The sequence below is a fragment of the Marmota flaviventris genome, chromosome 5 (assembly GCF_047511675.1).
Source record: "Marmota flaviventris isolate mMarFla1 chromosome 5, mMarFla1.hap1, whole genome shotgun sequence".
Taxonomy (NCBI): Eukaryota; Metazoa; Chordata; class Mammalia; order Rodentia; family Sciuridae; genus Marmota; species Marmota flaviventris.
The window spans coordinates 74,821,171-74,833,726 of NC_092502.1; the positions used below are offsets into that span (position 1 = coordinate 74,821,171).

General features: G+C 33.4%; 1 protein-coding gene across 1 annotated transcript in view; it reads left to right on the forward strand.

The window, feature by feature from the left end:
- The first annotated feature begins 226 nt into the window (after positions 1 to 226).
- Positions 227 to 12,556, forward strand: part of Tmem232 (transmembrane protein 232) — a 217,587-nt gene continuing 205,257 nt past the window's right edge. The window contains exon 1 of the mRNA XM_071612810.1: positions 227 to 321. Coding sequence (XP_071468911.1) covers positions 227 to 321 — 95 coding nt within the window. The remainder of the gene's footprint in view (positions 322 to 12,556) is intronic.

Consider the following 12,556-nt stretch of genomic DNA (forward strand, 5'->3'; position numbering starts at 1 on the left):
CAATAGGAACATAGATTTTTGGAAGCAAAGGTAGGTTTTATTTCCAGGTGTCAATTTAAATTTAAATATAGATTGTTCCCTAGTAAGCTGTTTTTAAGCTTGATTTTCCTTTTTGGTATCCTTTTCCACAAATAGTGAATTGGCATGACCTATATTATTCAGTATTATGAGTAAGTTTTTATATTAACATAAATTTTGTTTTTCTTTAGGTTTCTGATCTGCAGCAATGCCTGTTAGAAATTTCAGAGACACATCGTCCTGTCATGAAGAACTATTTAAGTTTTATTCTCAAAAATTAAATAGAAAAAGTGATATATCAAGGTAAGTTAGAAAAAATTGTATTATTAAAGTAGGAGATCCATGGACATAGTAGAGAATCTTAAAAATTCACAGATTGTGAAAAATAAAAACAAAAACATAGTTCTCTAACCAAGAGTAAAGATGTTAAAATTTACTATTTTTTTAAATAGTTTCATTTATTTCAACAACCATATTCTTTTAAAAACTGTGAGTTGTACACTTAAATAGACATATTCTATACTTATTTAATTTAAAATTTTAAAATGTTATGTTCCTCTTAATTTGCCATAGTAATCCACAAAATACATAAAATATTTAATGACTGCTGTATTGTGATACATTTTAGTTATTTCTTAGTCCTTTGATATTTTAAATTTAGTCACAATAGAATGTTTTATGTATTTCAGATTATTTTCTTTGGGATAAAATAGGTACAAATGCAACTTAAAAGAACTTTCATGAAAATTTTATGATCACAGAGAGTGTATTTTCTCTAGTTGTGTTTTGTTATATCATTCCCCTAACACCATTGTGATTCATTAAAAAAGGGGGAGACAGGAGATGTTATTATTCATCCAGAACCCTATAGTGATGAAAATAAAATTCATAATAAAGTTAAAAATGAATAGTTTTGCTATAATTTATATGAACATGAAAGATATATTTAGTGTTATACTGAAGAAACAAGGAAAATTGGTGCATCTAAATGGTCAAGAACACTAGAAATAAAAGCCAACAGGACCTAATAAAATTTAGGCTGTTCTTTTACTAATAGGAAAAAGATCAACAGAGGAAAAATAATTTGTATAAAATTCTTCAGAGTAAGATTGCTTTTCTTTTTTTTTTAGTTTTATTGATTTTATTTTTTTAATACATGACAGTGGAATGCATTATAATTCTTATCACACATATAGAGTACAATTTTTCATATCTTTGTATATAGAGTATGTTCATGTCAATTCATGCCTTTATACATGTACTCTGCATTGCAATTCTTATTACACATATGTACCACAATTTTTCATATCTGTTTATATATAAAGTATGTTGACACCCATATGAGTCTTCATACATATACTTTGGATAATGATGTCCATCACATTCCACCATCCTTGCTAATCCCCTGCCCCCTCCCTTTCCCTCTCACCCCTCTGCCCTATCTAGAATTCATCTAATCCTTCCATGCTCTCCTTCCCTACCCCACTATGAGTCAGCCTCCTTATATCAGAGAAAATATTCGGCATTTGTTTTTTTGGGATTGGCTAACTTCACTTAGCATTATCTTTTCCAACACCATTCATTTACCTGCAAATGCCAGGGTTTTATTCTCTTTTAATGCTGAGTAAAATTCCATTATGTATATATGCCACATTTTTTTTAATCCATTCATCCACTGAAGGGCATCTAGGTTGGCTCCACAGTCTAGCTATTGTGAATTGTGCTGCTTATAAACATTGATGTGGCTGTATCCCTGTAGTATGCTGTTTTTTAAGTCCTTTGGTTATAGACTGAGGAGAGGAATAGCTGGGTCAAATGGTGGTTCCATTCCCAGATTTCCAAGGAATCTTCATACTGCTTTCCATATTAGTGGTACCAATTTGCAGTCCCACCAGCAATGTATGAGTGTACCTTTTCCCCCACATCCTCTCCAACTCTTATTGTTGTTTGTCTTCATAATAGCTGCTATTCTGACTGGAGTGAGATAATATCTTAGAGTATTTCTGATTTACATTTCTCTGATTGCAACAAAATGAAACTAAACCCCTATCTCTTACCATGCACAAACTTAACTCCACATGGATCAAGGACCTATGAATTAAACCAGAGACTCTGCATCTAATAGAAGAATAAGTAGGTCCTAATCTCCATCATGTGGGATTAGGTCCCAACTTCCTTAATAAGACTCCTATAGCATAAGAATTAAAACCAAGAATCAATAAATGGGATGGAATCAAACTAAAAAGTTTCTTCTCAGCAAAAGAAACAATCTGTGAGGTGAACAGAGAGCCCACATCCTGGGATAAATTTTTTACCCCTCACACATCAGATAGAGCACTAATCTCTAGGGTATAAAAAGAACTCAAAATGCTAAGCACAGAAAAAACAAATAACCCAATCAACAAATGGGCCAAGGACCTGAACAGACACTTCTCAGAAGAGGACATATAATCAATCAACAAATATAAGATTGCTTTTCTCCTTCCAAAATTCATCTGCAATGGGAAAGGCTAAAACTCTGGGGTCCAAGGTTTCAGTATTTGCCTCCTCCCTTCAGGACCCATTGTGTTTGGGAAGGGGTGAATGTTGAATGTTTGTTTTTGGCAGAGATGCTGGGGATGAACCTAGGAAAAGATGAAAGTTTGTTTTTTTCCTTGGAGCCCATTGTTACTGAGAAAGGATGTACTGGGAGAAGTTTAATGTTTGGCTAATTTTCCTCCCTCCTCCTGAGACACACTGTCCCTCTGTTTTTTCCTGGGGGGGGGGGGCTGGTGTCCATACACGACTGAATCGGGTTCACTCTGTGTGAATTGGGCTGGCCACTAAAAGCCGCACAAACACAGAAAATACATTTTGGGGGGTGCAATGATGTCTCCTTGGACTCAGCTCCCAAAAGGGAATCAAGAGAAAGGCAAGAGAGTCAGACAAGAGAGAGAGAGCAAGCCCCCAACTCTGGTTTTTATTGGGGTAAGCTGTTCCTTAGAACATTCCATACAAATAAGGCAAAGGGGTAATATTACAAGAGAACAAGGGGTTGGGTTTCAGAGGGTGGAGTCTTGCTTGGTGATATCTTGGTCAGCAGTTTGACATCTTGAAGAGTCACACCCATCTCAGGTGCTGTGTAGGGTCATAGGCAGAGAAAGAGAAAAGGCACACATATGTCTCCCAGCCCAATCAGAGCAGCAACATCAGTCTAGTTCCCTCATGTGCTCAAATGTACATAGGTCACACACACAGCCCATGGATGGCTTGCCACGGCAGTTGGGGTAGGGTGGGGGGGGGTTGTCTTGTAGGAATATTATTTTCCATAACCCTTCAATTATATCAAATGAATAAAAAACAGAAGTATTTGGTGCACAAAACAACAACAACAAAAAAACCAGAGTATTTGGTGGACCGTCAATCTCTTATGGCATTAACTACAAACCAGATATTAATAGATATTATGCCAAACAGTAGTGGAGTAGGTTCTCAAACAAATTTGAAAATATATCTAAATAGTGTAAATACTTATAACAAAAAAAGAAAATTGGAACAGAAATTCTTTTCACAGTGATAAAGTAAATTACCGGATCTTGGATTTCCCATCTTCTAGAACTGTGAGAAATAAAATGTTTTAAATACCCAGTCTGTGCTGTTTTGTTACAGCAGCCTAGGCAGACACTTATTATGTTTATCTCAGATATTTTTCTTTGATAAAGAACACTTCAACAGATAAAGTTACTTTCTAAAGTATCTGAATCTATTTCTATTTTTTTCACCAGTCTCTGAGCGTATTGCTCCTTCCCATGTTCACCAACATCTGATATTATCGAAAGTCAAAATATTGTTATCATTTATTTGCCTGATAAATGATTTTTAATCTCTAAAAACTACTGAGTCTGACCATTTATTTATGTTTGCTGCTATTAAAACCTCTGTGAATTATTTGTTCACATACTTATCCATCTTCCTTTGTATTATTCTTATTGACATGTTGGTATTCGTACATATTTATTACAGATTTTCCCAGTGTGTGGCCCATCTTTTAACTTTGTTTTTATGGTGTCTTTAATTATATAGAAGACTTAAAAATTGATTAGTCATTGTTTTTAAGATTCATTCAAGCTGTTGAGTGTAGCTGTATTCTTTTTACTGCTAATTTGTTCATTTCATTGGTGCATTTTATTAACATGCCACAAATTACTCATTCATTCTACTTTTGTTGAACATTTCAATTGTTTTCGATTTGCAGTTATTGTTAACAATGTTACTATCAAATTAAATGTCTTAAAATTAATATCCTGGCATACATCCAAAGGTACATACCTACGTAGGAGTGAAATTGCTGGGTCACGGGATATATATTCAGATTTAGTTTTAAAACTTATTTAGAATATTTTATATAGTAAATATTTATCTAATATAAAACATTTATGAAATTATTAGTCTTTATGAAGTCAAATATCTCAATAATTTATTAGTCATTTTGTATCTTGGTTAAGAACTCTTTTTACCCCGATGACATAGATACTCTTGTGTATTATTTTCCGAAAATCTTAGTGTGTTTTTATATCTGTAATGCATGTGAAATTTTGTGAATAATATTAAGTTCAGGTTCAATTTCTTTTTCTAATATACACTCTCAGTTTATTAACACCATGTATTGAAAATCATTCTTTCCCCACTCTTTCTCTATTGCAGTTATGTCATGCATGAAGTGTCCACATGTAATTTATGTTTCTCTACTCTCCATTGTGTTTCATCATCTATTTGTCTTTTTTCACACCAATTCCACACCACCTGGTTTAGTATGGTTTAATAATAACATTTAAAAGTCAATGAATAATTTATCAAACTTGTCTTCTTCAGTGATATCTTATATATTAATTTTGGAAATCAATCTGTCACCTTTTTTTCAAAAAGTTGGTAGGATTTTGTATTGGGTTTTTCTGAATCTACAGATCAACTTGGGGAGAGCTGATATCATCAAAATCAGGATTCTAATCCATGAACTATGGATGGCTATCCATACATATATTTATAAAATTTTCCAAATAAAGTTTTCATTTTGTTCAACTGGAGTATTATTCATCTTTTATTAGATTTATTCCTACACATTTACTATTTTGATGCTATTATAGATTATATACATATGTAAATTTGTTTTTAAAATTCTGTTTTCCAGCCATAACTAGAAGAAATATCATTGACTCCTATATCTTGAATTTTCACACAGAAATTTTGCTAAATTTTTCTAATTAGTTCTAAACATATTTGTCTCAATTTTGACTTAAAAGTAATATTCTAAAATTTCATGATTTTTTAATTCAAAATTTATCTAGTATTTTAATTCCATCTTGTGGTTTTTAGATTTCATTGTTATTTAAAATAAGTTTTACTTTCTATTTTGTTTCTTGTTTACTACTTTCCTTGCTTCCTTCTTGCTTCTTGGACCTTCTATCTGCTATTGTTTTCATTTGCCCAAGGTGTAGTTTTTTAAATTCCCCTTATTGAGATTTTGCTGTGGACAAAAATGTCAGTTTGTGTTTGTATCAAAATGTCATTATTTTACTCCTAGTTCTGAACATGTTTGGAGTTATCTCTGGGTCACTGTCACTTACATTCTCCCCACCCCCACCCCCCAGTGCCTCATGGGTGGCATTTCACTGTGGTTCAGCTTCCATTATTGTCATAGAGAAGTTAGGTGAATTTTAATACCATGTTATGTTTAATCTGGTTTTTATCTTATCATTCTGGGAGGTTTTCGAAGTTTTACTGTCTTCTGTTTTCTGTAATATGTGAGAATATAAGTTTATAAAAATTATCTTGTTTGCAGTTCCTGGCCTTTTTGAATCTGATAACTTTTTTATCATTCCTGAAAAAAATTATTAATTTTTATCTTTTCAGGCATTACCTTGACCACATTTTTTCTCTTCTTATTAATTAAATGTATACAAGATGAATTTGTGTCTTACATGTTTACTCTTTCCCTTCCATTTTTCAAAGATTTTTTCCTCTTTCTACTGTGTGTTAGTTTGCTTTTCCTTGCTGTGATAAAATATCTGAGAAAAATAACTTAGAGGAGGAAAGATTTATTTTGGTTCACCAGTTTAGAGGTTGCAGTCCATGGTTGGCTGGCCCCATTGCATTGGGTTTGAGGCAAGGTAGGAGAGAAAACTGTTAATGTTGTAGCACCCAGGAAGGGGAGAGATAGATAAATAGATAAATAGAAATATATATTATAATATATATATTACTATATATATAATATACTCTCCTGGGGTACATTCCCAGTGACCTACTTCCTCCAACTAGGCCTATCTCCTACATTTTTACCACTTACCAATTATACCATCAAATTATTAATTCATAAATATATTAATCCATTGATGAGGTCAGAACACTAATTACTAATTACTTCCCAAGAGCCCCATACTTGATTATTGCTTCATTAGGGACTAAGCCTGAAACACATGAGATTTTGGGGACAGTCCAGATCCAAACCATAATATACTACATTTCAAATAATTTATTTTGAACTTTCTTCCAACTAAGGAATTCTCCCATTGACAAATTTATCCATTTAATAGTAAGAATTATATCTTACATTCTAGTAATTTATTTAACTTTCTTCTAATTTGCTATGTAGACAAGATTTTTGATTACCTGTAAATACTTTTAAACATGTTTGATATAAGCATGGCAGATTTTATAGTTTGAGCTGATCAAGTGACTGCAGTCAAGTTACTGTTTCTACTCATTCTCATATGTCTTTTTTTCCTGGTATCTTGTCATTACTCTCTTGCCCTTGGGGAAGAATATTTCTGTATATTTTTGAGGGGTAGGAGAAAGGAGTCATCTTCCAGAGAACCTTGGCATTTAGTTCTCTATCAGGCACCTATTAATGCTGCCAACCTGGGATTACTGAAGCTAAATACATTGCCTGAGTTTTCTTGGTCAATAGTCTGTGTCTTTCATGAAGGTGCATCTATATTAGAACCAATCTTCTCAGCAATAGACTTATTTTCCTTTCTCTCCTGAACCCCAAGGTAGCTCTGGATTTGAGGAAAAGGGAGTGTTCAGTTCTGAGAGTTCTTACTTTGTTATTTAGCCAAACAATATAGAGATATTTTAAAATAAACTTCCCACACTTTGAAAATCCTGCTTTCTTCTTATCACATGGTCACCTAGAAAACATCCTTGCCCTTTTCTTTGTTGCCCCATATTAAGGGAAAACAGGTGTCTGATGTGAAGCAGGGTCCTACCTTGCATTAGGAATATTACCTTTGGATCTCTTCTTATCTGTGCCATGAATATTTTTATAAACCTCATATTCAATGTCTTTAGCTTACTCTTCCTTAGGGGAAAATGAGTTTTTGCAGGCTTAGTGTGGGTTCTGTTAGAGACACTTAAGGCTCCATACAAATCCTTCAAATGACACATTTGAAGTCTACACATTTCTGGACGAAAGAGAAATTGCAAATATTTGCATTGGATTACTGATTTAGAGCTTAACATTTTATTTTCTGATAATTTTTTTTGTAACTAAAATGATTTTATTGTGTATAGTTTGTTTTCTTTTTGCTACATTAGAAAAGACAAGATGCTTCTAAATATTTATGTCAAGTATACACATTTATATTGTCTGGTTGAAAATCTTTTTAAAATATTGTTTTAAAAAATATTTTTAGTTGTAAATGAACAGAATACCTTTATTTTGTTTACTTAGCTTCTTATGTGGTGCTGGGGATTAAACCCAGTGCCTCATGCTTGCTGGGCAAGCGTTCTACTACTGAGCCACAACCCCAGCCACCTGGCTAAAAATCTTAAACACGAAGTAAAACATTAAGAAATTTAGTCAAGCAATTGGATGATTTGATATATTTTTTCACAGATACTTCTTGAATATTTTTTATATTTGAAAGGCTAGTCTTAAAGTTTCCTGAAATGTTAAAAAGCCTGAAATTTTTCCTTTTTAGTAATGTGTTGACACTTCTATGTTTAGTAAAATGTTCTTTACAAATATATGGTCGAAATATTTTTAAACATTTCAGAGGCATATATCTATATAATATATATGTGATATTGTTGGTTTTCTCTCTCTCTCTCTCTCTCTCTCTCTCTCTCTCTCTCTCTCTCTCTCTCACACACACACACACACACACATATTACAATCTGTAGGGTGGATTCTAAGTGTGTGCTGCTAGCAGCAAGAAAAAACTTTTCTAGACTCAAATTTGGGTCATTTGTTTGTTTGATATATAATCTTTGACTTTATCTGAATTATTATAAGCCTTTAAGTGAAATTTTAATAATCAACATCTTACAGTTAGATCTGTTCATTTTAGCTGGAGACATTTATACTCTTAGCATTCGGGGGTTGGTCACAGGTGATTTAGTCACAAATACAATATTTTTAGGAGGTGCATGGCTATAGAGAGCATGACCATTCTAAAAATACTGTGTTGTAACCTTCTTTAGGGTGTACAGCCCCAAATGAAATGTTAGCAGTTACTCCTGAGATTATGTGTGCATAGTAAGTAAGGTCTTGCAAAATCTTGGAAATTAGAGTCCTTTGTACTGGGATTAGAGTACTTGTAAGAGTTTTGGCTTAAGACTCTAGAAGGCAGAATATGGGACAATTAAGGTGATAATACTTATTTTTGGTTTACAAAGTTAATACTATGAAGATTAAAAAAACTGAAATTAGGCAAGAAGGGAAAGGACAGCTCAGTGTTTGGTCAATAAAGTCAAGAAGGTCTCAAGGAAATCTGAGAGTCAGCATGCTATTTATGTCTAATAGAGACATTGATTATAAAAACCTTATAATATGCTTTCATATTGGAAAATGTTTTCAGACACCAGGCTTTTCTTATTCCCAAATCCAACCTAATATCAGTGATTCTGAGGCTTCATCTAGGGGAAAAAGTCAGTGCTCAGGAATTCTGATTATTAAGGTTTTAGTCCTCCAGTGTTCCAGGAACCATGTGTTTCCAAAATTATTCCTCTAACTATACCTTACTAATTCCTTAGTGTTGAGATATTCTCATGCAGAGTTTTATCTGATCACAGATCTATTTCTCATCACCCTGCACCTTCAGCACATCTTCCAGAGCGACAAACTTTTTATTAGTCTTGGAAGCAAGCACATTCTATCCCTCTTTACCCTCATATAAAGATGATATTGTCAAGATAATAAAAAAGTGACTGGCTTCTGACGTATAAGTCTTTCCTTTGTCACCTAGCATTTGCCTTAAAAGGGATATTATTGAAAATTATTCCCATATAGTTACCATGGTAATCTGATACATTACCAGTGAGTGCTTAATTAGTGGCAATTTGTGTTGTTATTTCATTCAATCTATGATAAACCATGGTCACCATGGCAAAGGCTGCTCATTGCTCTCCTTCCATATCCATTCTGTCCTTCTTCCCTATTACTAGAACCTTTAATTGGATAGATAGGCTGACATGGAAGACTATATTTCTCAGCATCTCTTGCTGCTAGTTGTTTTCATGGGTATGATTCTGATGAGTTATGTGTTAACAGAAGTGTTGTATGTCCAGCCTTTTGTTTTCTTTTAAAAGGCAGTGTCTCTTCTTGTTCTTCACTCTGCTGCTTCCTTTAGTTGGAATAGGGATGCAACTGAGGCAGCTAGAGAAGATGCCGTAGGCCATAAAGTGAAAGATATGTGTCGAGGAAAGCAGAATAGCAGCCTACAAAGTGCAATTCACAGTAGTCTTGTTATGACACCAGCCTAGGTGTCCATTAACAGATAAATGGTTTATGAAAGTGTTGTGTACATATACAGTGGAATTTTATATAGCCATAAAGAAGAATGAAATTATGTCATTTACTGGTAAATGGACAAAACATCATGTTAAGTGAAAATAAGCCAGACTCAGAAAGTCAAGAGTTGAATGTTTTTCTTTCCTATGCAAACGTTAAAGAGAAAAAAAGGAGATAAAAAGTGATCTCACAAAAATCAAAGGGAACCAGTAGAATACAGAAAGGGGATTGAGAGGGAAAGGAGAGATAGGTTAGGGGAAGTACTGTGGAATCAAAGTCAGCCAAATTATGCTATGTGCATGTATGAATATTTCATGATGAATCCACTTTTATGTATAATTATAATGCACTGATTAAAAAAGTTAGAAAGGCGACCAATAGAGTAAAGGAAGGGGATCATAAAGAAGGAGGAAGAAAGGCAGAGAGGGAAATATTGGGGAATGAAATTGATCTAATTATGTGCATGTAGGAATATGTCACAATGAATTACACTATTATGTATAATTTTAATGCATCAATAAAAGCTTAAAAAAACCCAAACTTCTAACACCTTGGGTCTGCCATAAGACCTCTGGATTGCTTATCTTGGTCTTTCTCATGAAAAAGAAATCAGTGTCTATTTCGATTAGTTTACAATAATTTTAGTGAAACTGATTGTCTTAGGGAAAAAAATGTTTCTGGTAATTTTTTTGAGATTACACTAGAACTTTTTATTTCACTTAATATAACATCCTCTAACTCTATCCATGCCACAAATGGTAAGATACCATTCCCTTTGACGGCCAAATAATATTCCATGTGTGTGTAAATCATGTTTTCTAGCTCTCTAGAACAAAGCCTGTAATCTGTGCTTCACAGCACTACCTTGGTTAACAGTTTTGGTCTTCATGTTAGCTTTATTCTCTTGCCAGATGACTCATTTATTGAGCATATGAACAAGGATTAGATTTGCTTTGGGGCTTTGATCTAGTTGGGTTAGTGGAGAACATTTTTTTCTGTGTTAGTCATCATTTGCAGCGTGGGCTAGTACATTCAAAACTTTTCTTTAAGAGTTTCTCATACACAACTGACCACCACTTCATTCATGCAGACTTGTTGACCCCACTCCGTAACAGCTGTGTCTCCACTTGAACTAGCCAATTCTTATGGTTCTCTGGCAGAAATCTGTGTTATGGGAAGAAAATAATTGCCGGAGTTCTACTACTCCATTTCCTCCTTGGAGGTATTATTGTCTTTACATTTACAATGAGCTCTTCTTCCCCAAGAGGGGGTGTCTCTACTTCATCAAACCTTTTTATTTGTGTCATCATGGAAAGGTTAACCCACAGTCAAAAAAAAATACATATGCATTTAACATTTTCAATTAAAATGTCATTTTATGTATGGAATGCAGTGTGATAATTTCATACATGTGTACAACATGTAATTTCACATCAGGGCAGTTAACACTTCTTCATGCAGAGACCCTTGAATTCATCTCTTCTAGTTATCTTGAGATGTATAAGAAATGGTTGAAAACTACATTTACCCTGGTGAGCTACAACTAGAACCTGTTCCTTACACTAGAACTTTTTATTTCACTTAATATAACATCCTGTAACTCTATCCATGTCACAAATGATAAGATCCCATTCCTTTTGATGGCCAGATAATATTCCATGTGTGTATATATCATGTTTCCTTTTTCTATTCATCCATCAATGAATATCACAGTTGATTTCACATCTTGGTTACTGTGAATAGCATTGTGATAAATATGCAACCGTGGATAATAAAACGGACCTCATTTCTTTTAGATCTGTTTGTAGTAGTAGGACTGTTGGATCATATAGTAGTATTATTTTTCATTTTTTGAAAAACTTACATATTGTTCTCCATTATAGCTTACTAGGTTACACTCCTGCCAGTAGTGTGTAAGTTCCCCCTTTTTACATCCTCATCAGCATTTATTTTTTGACTTTCCTATATAGCCATTCTAACTCAGGTGAGGAGATTTCCCTGATGATTAGTGATGCTGAATATTTCCTCATATATTTGTTGGTCACTTGTATATCCTCTTTTGAAAAATGTCTTTTCAGATCATTTGCCCATTTTTATTGTATCACTTGTGTTTTATTGTTGTTATTGCTGAGTTGTTAAGAGTTCCTTATATATTCTGGATTTCAACTCCTTATTGAATTAATAGTTTGCAAATATTTTCTTTCTCTGCTGGTTGTTTCTTCACTCTTTTTATTTTTTTTTTAGTGGCAAAGCTTCTTAGTTTGATGTAGTCTATTTGCCTATATTATTTTTATTGCCTAGGCTTTTAGGATCTTATCCAGATAATTCTTGCCCATACCATTGTCTTAAAATATTTCCTCTATGTTTTCTACTAGTAATTACATAGCTTAAGGTGTTACACTTAGGTCTTTGGTCTACTTTGATTTTATTTTTGTATTTGCTGAGAGATAGGGGTCTAGTTTCATTTTTTGAACGGATATCCAGTTTTCCCAGCACTATTTATTGAAGAGACTGTCCCTCCTCCATTGTATATTTTTGACACAACTGTCCCAAATCAGTTGGCTCTCAGTAGAAGAAATTATTTCTGGGTCTTATATTCTATTCTGGGTCTTATATTCTATTTGATTCCATTGGTCTATGTATCAGTTTTTATCATATGCCTTTTTTGTTTGTTTTATTCATTAGATTTATATATTTACCTTTCCTTTTTGATTTGTATTTTTACTGCATTATAGTTATATATTTATATATAACAGTGTAGTTAAT